Genomic DNA, 14,641 nt, shown 5'->3' on the forward strand with positions numbered 1-14,641 from the left:
TTCCCTGGCGGTCCAGTGGTTAGGGCTCCGTGCTTCCACTGCAGGGAGTATGGGTCCGACCGCTGGTCGGGAAACTAAGAGCCCGCGAGCCGTGCAGCTTTTGTGGCCGAATAAAAAATTAAAAAAAAAAAAGATTCTCAAGGGGAAAAAGGGATAGGAACTATAGATTATTAGACTTAGAAGACAAAGCAACAAATTACAATTTATGGATCTTACTTTGATCTCAACAAAGCTTTTTAAAAATTATGTGGTTTTTTAACAAAACATTAATTGGGAATTAAGGAACTGTTCGACTTTTTTAGGTATGATAATAGCATTGTGGGTTTTCTTTTCTAAAGAATCCTTACTATTTAGAGGTATGCACTAAAATATAAACAACATTTGGGATTTGCTTTAAAATACTTCAGTTGGGGAGGAAGATGAGAAGAAGGATGGGGCAGAGATGAAACAAGACTGGTTATCAGTATATAACCATGGTTAAAGCTGAATGACAAATACATGAGGATTCATTGGTGAATGTTTGACATTTTCTATTATGAAAAATTCCTAGATAGAAAAATACAGAAAACAATATTTGACACTTGAATAGGTATCAAAAATAAGGCTGCTACAACTCCACTGAAAAAGTTTTCTTTTGAGACTCTTCTGAGGAACTGTCCATAAGCTTTGATCTCAAAGCAGACAGGGGAGCCCACGTGGGAAAGACGGCAAGGCCTGACTCTTACAGAAGTTCCCTTAAGCGATCCCAACTGGCTGAAAACCCAGTGTAAGATCAGAGAATCTACTATTTAATTCAGGTAAACTGATGACTGATGAGCAACTCTGAATCCATGCTGCCCCCACTCCGCCCCACCCCCACCCCCAGCTTTGGAATACACACTTCCTACAAAAGGCCAAACTCAGGGAGGTCAGCCTCCACATCCCACAGACTAGAAGCCAGAGGCTTAGGAAAAGCCTTCCATTGGCTTTGGCCTCCAGGTGGCTGGAAGCCCTGCCTGGCTTGTCTGGGGCGTGGGGAAGAAAAGCGCTGACCCTGCACGTGGACCTCGACGTTGCTGAGAAGTAGCAGCCCAGCATCTCAGAGAGTGGACGTCTCAAAGGGCCCTGGTCAGTGTAGCCCTGTGGGGACAACTGAAGGGCCAGGAGGTCATTCACTAAATCAAAAGTAAGCACCACGGTTATCTGCCAAGAAACGAGTGATAAAATAATGTGTTTCAAAGTGGACTGAGTAACGCAACTCTCTGTACTAAAGTCATTACCATTTACCTTATTTAAAATGGGGAATAGGGGCGGGGGGGTGGATCCCAATGAAAGAATATAATATCGAGGCACCATTAGACAAATCACATCTTGCAATTACAGGACACAGTCCAAAGCCTAACTTACAGTCCCATCAGAAGACCAATCACTCAGCAGCCGGCGTCCAAAGGCACAGCATTACAACACTGCAGCGTGGTCCAGGCTAGTTAGGCCGTTTCCAGAATGTCCAAGAAAAAGGAAACCCTTTAACGATGGCAAAATAAGAAATCTTAAACACAGTTACAAATACTGGATCTCCTCTTTTTTTAATGATTTTCTTTAACACCTACAAACATCTTTGTTTTTCCTAAATTGGCACTCGTGCAAAACAGACAGCTACCATCTCATCATCCCCAGGTGGCCCTGAGGGACCCCAAGCACCTCTCAGATGACAAGGACTGAGATGTACCGAGGACAGAGATAATTCAGGAACAAGAGGTAGGTGGTGGCGAATGCATTTCAGGGCCAGAAGCTGTCAGGACCAAGGCACGGGCTCAGATGCCAGGTCCAGAGGGTTCCTGGGGGCATCCATGGGTTCCACCTTGGGTGGTTCTGAAGATCAAATACGCTCACTCACACACAAGCTCCACGAGGACAGGGATTTTCCCCTATTTTATTCACTGATGTACCTCAAGCACCTAGAAGAGTTCCTGGCACACTGCGGCCTCAATAAATATTTGTGGAATGGGTCAAGTGAGGAAGCAGGGAAGTGCATTTTATATACTGTAAAGTGCCATCAAATACAGGGTATTGATACTAGCTCATTTTTTGGACTCACTGAATTAGAACTTTATACAGGACTGGATGATTTTCAAAACACTCCCAAGTTTATACAGTGAGCAACAGCAGAATATTAATTCCTAACAGATGTGTGGGCAGTTGTTCGTGTTCAAGGAATAATGGAATGGGGGGCACTACCAATGAGAGTAGAATGTCTCAGAGACAAAGGGGCCACAAATAAAGTAAAATAAATGAGGCTGCCTGAGCGACCCCAGCTGGGAGAGAAAGACCAGGCTCCGGGGGCGGGCAGCACAGAGCAGAACAGGGCAGGCGAGCGCGAGAGGACCCTCCCCCCGCGCAGCACTCACAGCCAGCGAAACTCAGGACGCTCTGGGCTGTCAGCGAGTCTGCTTCCAGGGCCCGATCAGGCGCGCTGGGGCAGCGAGGTCTCAGCGGTCTCCTCCACTGTACTCCTAGCGCCAGGCGCACAGCAGGTGTTCAATAAATACGTGCTAAATGGAAGACAGTGTGGGGAAGGAGGGAGTCAGAGTCTGAGCAAATGACCTTGCAGGGACACAGCTCTCAGAAAAACGAGGTTCAAGCTGCTGACACGGGACAAGACTTCGCCTTGACAACCAGACTTGCTCAGGAGGTGGATGTGAAAACACCCACTGAAGGAGAAAAACCTCGACCTGAACTGAAACTCGGGCTGTCGCTTCCTCAAAAGATGGTCAGAGAAAGTGTTAGCACCACTTGGGTAGGAGACATGAGACGCTGTGCTCGCTGGCATCTCAAACAAACCAGGCCTCTCTCTCTCTCTTCCCCTACGTTTGAGAACGAGAGGAAAGAAAATGGGTCAACGCGCCTCTCTGCCCCCAACACTCCTCCACGCCCCCAGCCCTTCCGTGAGTAAAGACGGGTGCATCTTCCGATGAGGTCTCCCTCCGCCTAGTGCTCCCGGGAGGTCCCGCCTTCTGCAGCACCGTCCGTGAGTAAAAGAGGGGCCTTCGGGCAGGGCGCCCTCACTGCCCCGGGGTCTCCTGGCGATGCTGCGTTTTCTGGTGCCGGTTGAGGATGGACCGCTGGTTGAAGCTCCGGCCGCAGGCAGGGCAGCGGTAGGGCTTCTCCCCGGTGTGGATCCTTTGGTGCCTGACCAGCCGCTCCCCCTTGCTGAACCGCTTCCCGCACACCTGGCAGCCGTAGGGCTTCTCCCCGGTGTGGGCCCGCCGGTGCACAGCCAGGTTGGCGTTCCTGCTGAAGCGCTTGCCGCACTCGCAGGTGTAGGGCTTCTCGCCGGTGTGCGTCCGCCGGTGCACCTGCAGGTGCTGCCGGCGGCTGAAGCTCTTCCAGCAGTCCCCGCACTGGAAGGGCTTCTCGCCCGTGTGGCTCCTCTGGTGGACCTCGAGGTGGTGCCGCTGGCTGAAGGTCTTCCAGCACTCGCCGCACACATAAGGCCGCCTGCCCAGGTGCGTCCTCTGGTGCTTCAGGAGGTACTCGCGCAGCGCGAACCCTTTCCCGCATTCCCCGCAGCCGTACGACTTGTCCTCTTCGTGGGTCCGCTGGTGTCTGACCAGATTTGAGCTCCGGCTGAAGCCTTTTCCACACTCGGGGCACTGGAAAGGCTTCCAGAAGGAGCTTTGGGACTTGAGGTCACTGAGCAGAGGGGTGACGCCCTGCGGGGGAGGAGGCGGCCCGGGCGCGTTTCCCACGGAGCTCCCGGCCTCCTGCTCACAGGTTCTTCCGAGCTCCGGGCCCTGGAGAGCGGTGTCCCCAAACCTCTCTGCCGGCCCCCGAGCAAGCGGCCCCTTGGGGTCTGCCGGCTGGATCTTCGCCTCCTTTTCCCTGCTCCCCAGGCCTAGAGGACAAAGGAGATACAGACTGATTCTGAAGCACACCTGAAAGCAGACTTCTATGTTAGAACCTGGCTTCTGAGGGTGTCCCATTAACAATTCTTTCTTTTTCCCTTTAACCAACCACCTCAGTACATTTCACTCTCTGACTCTAAAACCAGACATTCCCTTACTTCCTTCCATCTGTTAGGGACTGAATGTTGGTGTTCCCTCCCAAATTCACAGGTTGAAGTTCTAAGCCCCCAGGTGCTGCTATTAGGAGGTGGGGCCTTTGGGCGCTAATTAGGTGAGGTGTGAGGGTGGCGCCCCCAGGACGGGATAGTGTCCTATAAGAGGAGAAGCCAGAGCTGGCTCTCTGCACACACAGAGGTCACGTGAGCATGATCCCTGATGGGATGAACGTCCTTATAAAAAGAGGAAGAGACACAAAATCTCTCTCTCCCTCCCTCTGCCACGTGAGGACATGGCAAGAAGGTGGCCATCCATGAACCAGGAAGAGAGGCCCTCCCCTGAGACAACCACTACGCCAGCAACTGGACCCTGGACTTCCCAGCCTCCAGAACTGAGAGATATAAATGCCTTGCTGTTTAAGCTGCCCATTCTGTGCTATTTTGCTACTTCAGCCCAAGCTCAGACAACCTCCATGCCTTCCCATGGAAGAGTCTGCTAAATTTTAATGCCCTCCCTCTTAACTTCCTACCAAGTCAGACTCTGCTTTCCTTCAAAATCTGACTCAATGTTTTCCTCTAAGGAACATGCCCCGTTTACTCCCTTCCCTGGGTCGCGTCAGCACATGTACTCAGTCAGCACTGTGTATTCCACACTTACTTACACGTGACCTTGTTGCACGTGCTACTCTCCAATGGCCGAGATGTTCGTTCAGCTGCCCCAGGAACACAGACCTGTCCCAGCAACGGGGAGGTCCCAGCACTTCTCCACGTCCTCCCGCAGCTCGCTGTCCCTGCTGGCACCGTGCCCTCTGCCTCACCCTGTTTTATTAACTGGGGTCTCTGGGAGCCTGGCACAGGGGCTGACTCGGGAGACGCTTCAGGACTGCCATGAGGAATGAACCCAGTGTGTACAGGCCGCCCCTACATCAGGGTGTTTATTAGGACCGAATCGCCCTTCTACAAGGCCCTCCCCTGATCCCTCTTATACTGTCTCTAACTTGACAGAACAGTTGTTTACAGAAGACCACGGCGAGAGGAGAGAGGTACCAGGGAGCAAAGAAACCAAGAAAGAAGAGGGAAATGACAAGTGATGCTTAAATGGGAAAGACTCCTTTCAGGCAAGCCCGTTAAGATAAAAGGACACTTCATGCCTCCTGACGTGATAAAAATAGGAAGGACACAACTCTCATTTCTAATGTAGTCTTTTATTTTGCACTTTTAACGAAAGTAAAAATGTGCAAAACACATAGAGCTGAAAGAATTTTCATAATGAACACGACCATGTAAACAGCAGCGAGTTCAGGAAATAACATCACCAGCACCCAGAAGTTCCCTCCCATCCCCTCCAGAGACACTATCCTGCCCCCAGGGGGACGTGTTGTCCAGACTTTCATCACCATAAAGTATTTTTGCCTGTTCTTGAACTTTACGTATTTGATTCACACACTGTGTCTGACTTCTGCTCAACTAAGCTTGTGCGATTCCCCCATATCGTGGTGTAGCTGCGGTTGCACTGCATTCTTTCTCATCCGTGTATGATGTTACACTGTAAGATTACACTCTGCTTATTCGTCTGGCTGATATTTATCTGGGTGGTTTCCGGGTTTGAGGTGTTATGAAGAGCAAAATTAAAATTAAATGCAATGCATGAACCTAACCGGACCATGGGGAATGTGAGTACGTGCTAGAGATCACGTATCATGGAATTTACGTTTATTTTCTCAGGCCCAAGCCTACGTAGTTGTCAGTGCAAGAGCTGCCATCACGTGGGAAGGACTCTGAGGAAGACTCAAGGCTGAGGCGGCTAAAGGATGCTACGCTCTGGAAGCCGACCTCTGGCTCACCTGGCCTCAACCTAAACGTTAAGGAAGCACGTGGGCTGCTTTGAAACAGGGAGCAGATAAGAGGACACACGTAAAGCCAGTCTCTAGAACAGTCAGAATGGTCAGGAGGGTGTAAAAACTCACTGGGAACAGGAGGGCGGAACCCTTACCCCACACGGTGGCGTCTCTGGCAGAGGCATGTCCCTGGCAGTAGGATGAAGGCGCTGGGGTGCTGGCACCTCCGTGCGGGCACTGTGCATGGCCCCTGCACTGTGCCGATACCTCAGAGGGGTTCCACGTCCTCTGCCGTCACAGAAATATCACATCTTTTCATCACACGTAGCAACCCTGTCCTGGACCCAGGCTTCCTGAGCCCCCGTGGCTAGTCCCGCTGACACTACTCCATGACGACCACTTGTCAAAAACCCACACTTAACTTTACAGTCGCCCTCTGTATCCAAGCTTCCTACTCCTCAGACTCAACCAACAGCACATCGTGCCAGACTGCAGCACAAGTTTATTGAAAAAATCCACGTATGAGTGGACCCACAGAGATCAAACCTCCGTTGTTACTGGGTCGACTGTATGATACTTTTGCATGTTTCAAGGTGAAACATGTTTTAAGATGAAAAAAGACCAGGTGATGTCAGTACAGGTGAGTGGTCAGCACACAGCTTACAAAGAAGTTATGAAACAACGAGAGTCAGAGGCAACAAAGGAGGGCGCCCTTCGCAGCCCCCGTTCTCCTCTCCCCACTGCCCCCCATCCCACGGGCAGGGCTGCCCCGCACTGCTCTTCCTTCACTCCACGGCCCCAGCCCCTGCGGAGTCTGCCGGCTGTCCCCATGGGCCCTCAGCCTGCACGTCCCAGGCTCACCCTTCCCTCCTCTCTTCTCCTGCCGCTCCTCCCCCATGAGCTCCTTTCCTCCCAGCTCTGACCCCAGATAAAACCCGGCTGCCACCCAAGACACCCACCTGGGGCCCTGCTTGCTCTGTGACACGGGCCCACACCAGCCCCTCCCACTGCTGAGATCCCACGGCAGCCCCGTGCCCTCCTCCACACACACACTGCGGGCTCTGAGGTTTCACAGATGTTCGTCCTGCCCCAACACAGAGCTGCTAACGTGAGGCCTGCACGCAGGGGGGCACTCAGTAACACCTGCTGGTGAACGAGACCGGGCCGGGCTGGGGGGGTCCCTCTTTTGCTGCTTTTCTCTTGCTCTCAAGCCTCGGTCCCCTCCATTCGCAGACGCAGAGAAGGAGTTCGTTCAGGGCATCCTAATGACCGACCCGTCCCATCTCAGCTGGAATAACCACCTCACGTTTTCCTGCCCCTTGTCCGCTCCTCTCCTGACTCGGTCCACATGCTCCCGCAGACCCGTCTGCTCGTCTGCCATGACGTTCCCTACCCTTACCAGCAGCCTCAGGTTCTGAAATCTGGGGCAAGAACCCTGACCTACAGCTTTCAAAGCTCCTCAGTTTCTTACCTCCAGGATGGAAACAGTCTTACCTGGAGATGAAACCCCACAGTCCTGGGGTTCCACATACTCCCCAAAGCAGTCTATCTGTGCTGGGGTCACGTGCCTCCACTCCTCCTCAGGGAAAGCCAGGGCCATGTCTTTAAATGGACCCAACCCCTGAAACAGCACAGGAGATGGCGATGGATAAAGAAATAATCGCAAGGTTGGAGCAGTAAAAAAGCAGAGAGACACAGAGGACAACACTCCAGGGGAGAACAGAGCAGGAAGACAGAAGGACCCGGGGTCCCGAGACGGCTCCGAGTGGGCCCAGAAGCGCCTCCCTCTCGAGGTTTGTGACAGAGCGGGGGTGGACCTGTCTGAGCCACTGTATTTTTGTGTCTCTGCTGCAGCCACTTAGCTGGTCCCCAACAACCGCGGCCTCCAACGTCCACCCTTCAATCCCCTCCACGCGACCCTCACGTTCGCTGGAGACTGGGGGCTGCTGCTCCGCCCCTCATCCAGAACTGATTTTTCCTCAGAGAAAAGTAAACACTCGGGCAGGCCCTGTCTTAAGAAACAGCGCCATGTTAAAATCATTGTGTTGTCATCGCAACAGCATGAAGAACTACTGTGGCAGAAGGAGAATATCTGACCAAATTCAAAAACGCTGAATTCTTTCTTCATCTCCTCTAAACCATCACCTTGGAAAACAGAAACAGGAAACAGCACAGGCATCAAACCTCGCCCAAACACAGCTCTAGTGAGCTCAGACTTGAGTCACTTCTGGGAATTCCCTGGCCGTCCAGTGGTCAGGATTCCATGCTGTCACTGCTGAGGGCCCAGGTTCAATCCCTGGTCAGGACCTAAGATCCCACAAGCCACGTGGCATGGCCAAAAAAAAAAAAAAACCAAACGTGAGTCACTTCTTTTTTTCTGCCAAATGACATCTTTTATTCTGTAAGGAGCTCTTCACTTTCAGACTCGATGTCCCCTTCAGAAAAGTGCCACACTGAAAATCCCCCACCTCCCTAGGAACTCTGGGCATCCCATGGGAGACATTTACACCATGGCGGGAGTGCCCCACCTGTGCTCTGGTGACCCCCATTTGTGGCAGGCCAAGAAGTGCTAACAAGGCCCAAACTCCTGGTGCAGCCACAGGAGGGGCCAGAGACCACTCTGCACGGTGCTCCTGGGAGCCCCCACCCAAGTCAGCTACACTCCTGCTGACACAGGGGCGTGGGGTCCACAGGCAGAGCGGCAGCAGGAGCCACAAAGGCTCTCCACAAAGGGCTACTGATCTCCTGGCCACCCAGAACAGCCTAGGTCACGCCTGTGGGGTTGCCACCGCTGATGCATTCCTCCTCACAATTACAGGAGTAATACTGAGTCGCTGGAGGGAAAACAAGGGGGCAAAAAACCAAAGAGTAATACAAATGAGTGAATTGAGCTTCATGCCTGGACCCTAAGGCATAAGGCTCAATTCAAACTAATCACTGAGGACAGTAAAGTGGGGAAAACGAAGCTGTCACACCCATCAGAACAAGAAAGGTAGAATAATTCAACTCTGTGCATGGCGCTCTGCTGTGCGGAGAAATCTCTGGGAAGGTGAGCCTCACTCAAAGCAACATTGAGATCCCTGCAGGGCAGTCACAGCTCACCTGGGATCCAGCTGTAAGGAACCCCGCTGCCATCTCCTGGTCTCTGGTGTTCACTGCAGGGAGGCCAGGACCAGCCTGAAGAACTGGCAGAGCTGAGCAGGGAAATACACCAGGAGCAGGATTAGCGCTGCCCTGCAGCAGCTCCTTCACAGGCGTCCCCCGCCTAACACACAGGACCCCAGGAACCATGAGGAGACTCCACACAGGCAGGGCTGTGGGTGTACCCTACCCGGTTCTCAGCTGGGAAGAAGGGCCCAACCCAACACGTGCTGCCCTTCAGGGCTGTTCACCCCTCCCAAGTCACACTCTGACAATAACCCCCTTTGAGATTCAGCAACACAATAAAGTCACATGTTACTTTCAGGGATTCAGTTTATCTGCCCACTTAAGAGAAAAATCCCTACATGTCAGCTACATATTTCCTGGCAGTTTCTATAAGGGATGTGAAGGAAAGAAGAAATGATAAGAGCATGATACCAGATATACCCCACAGAAATCGAGAGATCAAGCTATAGAAAACAATTTCACTTCATCTGTCTCCTACAAGTCAAGGAAGTAGCTGGGGAAACAGAACCACACCCTGCAGGTAACTTAGTTTACAACCGCAGGGTCTGTAAAGGAAAGGGGAGGGGCAGGGCACGAAGCACCATTTTCTGCGCCTTTTCTTTCTTACTGCTTGCGTCTTACCCTGCTCCTGGAAGGCCTGCGTCCCCTCTCCGAGGTCCTGGTTGAGCTGCTGTGCCTCAGTGCCTTGGCCTAGGCCTTGAACTCCTTCTCCATGAGGCATCCCCCACTCGGGCTTGACCTCCACTGGCCCTAGGTGGGCACTTGGTTCCCAAGGACCTCTGCAAAGCGCTGTCTCCTCCTGCTCTCCCTGCATGTGGCACAGAACCTAAGAACAATCCCCAACACCTACTAGAATGAGGATGCATAAGGCTGTGAAAGGAGTTGAATTAAAACCTGAAAAAGAGACCCATTCCAGCTGCAGGGGAGAGGAAGGACCAGTCAGCTCAGCTCTGCCCTAGGACATCAGTGAACAGGTGAACAGGAAGCTAAACTGTCTTTATTAGGCTCCGGGCAACTTCTATGTATCCATGCCATTTTACAAGGGTCCCTTCCACCCACCTCCATACTGATCAAACTCCACCACCAACATCACCGGGAGATGTTGTTAGTAATCTGTTGAGAACTTTAGCCCAAAACACTCACCATTAGAAAAAAGATTTCCCAGTTACAGATGCTGAAAGTAAAAAATACAAAGCCTAGACTGTGCAGTGAATTAGTGAGAAAAAACTGCTCTAAAAATAGCAAGGAAAACCAAAACCCACAAAAACAGGCCCTCCTGGTCCACTTTTAAGCACCCTGGTAGGCAGTCAAAAAACAAAACAAAATAACTGTTTTAGGATTATACAGGAAGTCAGGGGTGACTGCAGGGGGGATAGGGAGGATACACTGAAGAAAGATTGTTACCTGCAAGCAAAACAGTAACATTCAGTCCTGCCCTCTGTTTCCCAGACAGCAATCAAACCGTACCAGAGAAGGACAGACACATGGCCAGAGTCCCAAGGAAACATCTGAGGTGCAAAGTCACTCACCATGTGAGCTGTCTGAGGCAGCATCCCAGACGTGGAAACAGCACTGTTACAGACAACGCTTCTCAGGAAGAACATTTCACCAAGTGGAATTCCCTGCATTCCCACATGCACCTCTGCCCAAAGAGGAATGGGTCCACCAGGTACCAGGAAACCAATCACAACTGCCTTCTTTGGACCCGAGGTTCACAAGGGAAACATGGCCTGGCCTCTCCCCTGGTGACTAAAAAAGAAGCTAACGGCCCTTCCACCAGCCCTACATCTTCCCTGGGGATGGCTTTCCTTGCTGAAAATTCCTCTGCCCTCCAGAAAGCACCTCAAGTGGTCTGGGAGCAGAGGCGGGAGGTTCTGCACCTCATCCACTCCCACTGCTTCCTTGAATCTTTCAATCCTTTAAAGCTTCCCTTCCCACACCAACGAAATGAGACCCAGATACCCCCTTCTCACCCACCGCCTTGGCCTCCAGGGCTCTCTCCGTGAAGTCCTCCACCATGGCCACCAGGGCCTTGCCGCTCTCTGGGCCTTGCTCCCGAATCCAGGCGTAGAACTCCCGGGGCAGGATGGTCAGGAACTGCTCCAGCACCAGCAGCTCCAGGATCTGCTCCTTAGTGTGCAGCTCGGGCCGCAGCCACTGGCGACAGAGCTCCTGGAGTTCCCTGAGGGCTTCCTGAGGACCAGCCGCCTCCTGGTAGCGGAACTGCCGAAACCTCAGGCGAAAAGTCTCTGGGCTGGGGTCCTCCCTCGCCCTGCCCCATGGCAACTCTTTCTCCAGTTTCACCACAGGGACACCCATTTGCTGCTGAGGATCTCCCGCCATCCCTGGACACTCTTTAAGCATCTTCACATCCCCTCCCAGAAGACTGAGGGTCTGTTGGGAAGACCAGACAGACAATGAGGACAGCATAAATAAGACACAGGGAAAGTCAGTCCATCCCAGTTCTGTCTCTACACCAATGAACATTCCTCTGGAGAACATGATAACAAGGCATTTTCAAAAGAGTGAACATATATCCTGAAAGTCATGTCAATTTAATCAGTAAGTACCTACTAACCACTTATTATGTGCAGAAAGCAAACAAAAAACATACAGGACTTAGCTTATACCCACAAACAGCTTAGGATTTCATGAGGGAGATAATACTATAATCATAAAATAATACAAGACGGTTACAACCAGGTCAGTCACCAGGGTCCACTCTTACAACACTAAAGAAAATACACATTCAGCACACATCCATGTATGGCTGGCACACAGAAGCTAGAAATAAAATAGAAAACAGGACAGATAAGGTGCTTGCCTTTTGATACTCACAAACTGGTGCAGCAGACAAAAAAAAAACAAATATAAGCAAATAAATTTCAATTATAAATGGGAATAAGTTCTAAAAAGGAAATAAGCAGGGTGTTACTGGAGCCAATCAACTTGGAAAAGGCTTTTCTGAAGAAATGATGCTTAAGATGAGACCTAACGAATGAATGAGGATGAGCCAGTTATTCAAAGAACATTCCAGGCAAAAGCCTGGGGGCTGGACATTACTGGCAGCCTGACAACAAGCCAAAGTGCAGTGTGTCTTCAGCAGAGGGAGAGCGGGACAGAACTCAGGGGCAGGCAGAAACCAGATAATCCAGGGCCTGGGCACACAGTAAGAATTATGGGCTTTACGCTTGTTCCTTATTTTTGTGCAGACATACATGTTCTTCAAAAGTCATTCTGCCTGGGAAGTGTCAGCAGAGAACAGATAAGAAGGGTCAAGAAGGGAAGCTGCACTTACCGTGGTCCAAGCAGGAGATGATAGAGACTTAGATCAGGGTGGTGGCAAAAGAAGCAAAGTCAAGACAATTTGGAGGTAAAACCAATACTTCCTGGTGGCGAGGATGTGACTGTGTGCTCAGCCTAAAGAAAACAACAGAACACCACATATACCATCACTATAACTGATCAAAAGATTTCTAACTTGTGTGGCCTTTACCGTTCAGAAAGCACGTGGGCACACACTCTAATACTTAAACCATCCTGTTGGGTGAGTACTACTCCCCCTGCTTTTTAGAAACTGAAGATGTAAGAGGTTAGACTGCAGGCCAACGCTGGCCTCCCAAAACATGTGGTACAGATGAGAAACATGGGAAGCTAAAGAGAGAAAGCTTTATGCAGGTTCAAGTACTCATGAGAAAGAAGAGGTCTGTAGTAGACTTGGGGCGGGGGGGGGGGGGGGGGTCACCCTAAATGGAGCACAGAATAAGCAACTGGCCGTATGTACGTCCCAAGCGTCTGCTTAATATTCTATTGGGTGTTTGTGTATTTATCTATCCCTCTTAAATCTACATTCATTTTCGGTCTATTCATTTTCTCTGCTGCATCAATTGAAACTTCTTTCCTGGCGTTCTAGCTACTGCATTTGTTCATGACTGCATTTATCGTATCATAGTACGAATGTTTACCCGGGTGCCACCGTCTACAAGATTCCTTCCCTTTAGGCAAGAAAGGTCCTCACTCATCTTTTACCCCTAGCACTTAACAAACAGGCGTCCCATGGCTTCTTTAAATGAGCGACACGTTCTAAAATGACCACCTTCGCGCTTCACAGTGTTCCGCTTTGGTTCAAGATACCGGGGTCGTGGACACTCTTCCGTTAAACCGACCCTGGCCGGGCGGGATCTGAGCCTCGCTCCTACCTGAGCCCTCGGTGCCGCGGGAGGCCGCTCCGGGGAGACGCGCCGCCCGCCGCCCGGCCCCGCCGCCCGGCCCCGCCGCCCTCGCCTCCTCCCGCCCCGCCGCGACTTCCCCACGCCGGCCCCGCACCTGCGCCGGGCTCGCCCGGGCCCGCGGCGGACCGGAAATGGGCGACGGACGCTATCAGACAGGTGCGTCAAGGAAGGACCCCTTCCGTTTCCTCTCTAGGACGCTCGGAGGCCGGTGACTCTCGATGGTCGGTCGTCCCCGGGGACCGTTCGGGAGCGCGCGCGGGACCACCAGGGGCGCCCCACCCCGCCCCGGCTACCTGCTCCACTCGAGGCTCGCGGGCGCCAGGCCCCTTCTCGCCTCCGTGCCTTTGCACCTGCGTTCCCTCGATGGAAAGGGCCCTCCAGACACACCGCCGGATGCCGCGCCTCCCTTAGGGGGCTTTAGAGCCCCGACGGCCAACACGTGTTCAGTGCAGCCTCCGGCGCTCTGTGCGAGGCTTAGGGGCGGAGGGTGACGGAGGGGAGCACCGAGTATTGTGGGTTCACATAAGAGGCCTCCACCCTGGGTAGTGTGGGGGCGTAGGGGTAGGCGCTAGTCATGGAAGGCTTCCTGGAGGAGTAGGCACCTGAGCTCACATTTGATGGGTGGACCCAAGAGTGAGGTCAGGTGCCCCCAGCGGAGGGAGCACGACGAGCCCAGCGAGTGGTGGGGATTGGCGGCTTTCCCTCACCCTCAGAGCCGCTGGAGCAGGTGGCTGGGCTGGGTAATTCGGGTGATAACCTGGAGGCAGTGGGAAGCCGCGGAAAGATTAAAGGGTGGGAAGGAACCGATTTTAGAAAGATAAGACAGAGAAACCTGTGAGAGACTGAACCAGAGGCGGGGAGGTGGAGAGATGACAAGGCTGGCCGTGGGTTAAACCAGGCTAAACAATGCAGCCTCGGAGAGAGAGGATGAGCGACAGGACTGGGGCAGTCGTGAGACTAGAGATTGCAAAGAGGGTTTAGATATGAAACCTACTGGGAAAGTAAAATTGGCAAAGTTTAGGGATTGATTGGATCTGAAGGATGAGAGAGAAAGCGGGGTCATCTAGTACATGACAAAGGCCACATCTCATAGCAATAAGACTGGACTTTTAGAAAGTGGAGAACTGGTTGGTCATCTGGAAGAAGGTAAGTCCGTTCCTTATACCACATGCCAGGGCAAAGTCCAACCCTGCTCACAGGGTCTCACACCCTTTTATATTACAAATTATATTATCCACCCACCTTGGAAACGGTGTGGGATGGCCTCCTCATGCACTAACATGCCCTCACATCCAAGAGGGACAAGGCTGAACCTTACCATCCAGGACCAAGAGAAACAGCCTGATGGAAATCTGTCTTGGAAA

The 14,641-nt window shown here is 52.1% G+C and overlaps 1 protein-coding gene across 9 annotated transcripts; it reads right to left on the reverse strand.

Moving 5' to 3' along the window:
- Nucleotides 1-871: 871 nt before the first annotated feature.
- ZSCAN25 (zinc finger and SCAN domain containing 25) lies at nucleotides 872-13,778 on the reverse strand. 9 transcript variants are annotated; one of them, XR_009047472.1, is made up of 8 exons: nucleotides 13,372-13,458; nucleotides 12,344-12,465; nucleotides 11,023-11,439; nucleotides 9,667-9,871; nucleotides 8,980-9,071; nucleotides 7,372-7,498; nucleotides 2,388-3,874; nucleotides 872-1,503 (listed from the first exon to the last, which is right to left on the reverse strand). XR_009047472.1 is itself a non-coding variant. In XM_057695610.1 (7 exons), the coding sequence occupies exons 3-7, from the start codon at nucleotides 11,407-11,409 to the stop codon at nucleotides 3,042-3,044; spliced, it is 1,644 nt and encodes a 547-aa protein (XP_057551593.1). In that variant the 5' UTR covers nucleotides 11,410-11,439; nucleotides 12,344-12,465; nucleotides 13,571-13,778; the 3' UTR covers nucleotides 1,525-3,041. The 9 variants fall into 9 exon arrangements, 7 of the variants coding, with proteins under 7 accessions (XP_057551593.1, XP_057551590.1, XP_057551591.1 ...); XR_009047473.1 differs by lacking the exon at nucleotides 872-1,503 and adding an exon at nucleotides 6,033-6,165 and having other exon boundaries at nucleotides 3,735-3,874; XM_057695610.1 differs by lacking the exons at nucleotides 872-1,503; nucleotides 13,372-13,458 and adding an exon at nucleotides 13,571-13,778 and having other exon boundaries at nucleotides 1,525-3,874.
- Nucleotides 13,779-14,641: the final 863 nt, after the last annotated feature.

This window comes from Hippopotamus amphibius, chromosome 9 (assembly GCF_030028045.1).
Source record: "Hippopotamus amphibius kiboko isolate mHipAmp2 chromosome 9, mHipAmp2.hap2, whole genome shotgun sequence".
Classification (NCBI taxonomy): Eukaryota; Metazoa; Chordata; class Mammalia; order Artiodactyla; family Hippopotamidae; genus Hippopotamus; species Hippopotamus amphibius.

Excerpts from the sequence above, each read along its gene's own strand:
- ZSCAN25 (XM_057695610.1), bottom strand. The coding sequence starts at position 11,409 with ATGCTTAAAGAGTGTCCAGGGATGGCGGGAGATCCTCAGCAGCAAATG. Across the intron at positions 9,872-11,022 it reads GAGCCCTGGAGGCCAAGGCG|GTTCTGTGCCACATGCAGGG; the intron begins GTGGGTGAGAAG and ends GATTGTTCTTAG. Across the intron at positions 7,499-8,979 it reads TCCTTACAGCTGGATCCCAG|GGGTTGGGTCCATTTAAAGA; the intron begins GTGAGCTGTGAC and ends GTGCTGTTTCAG.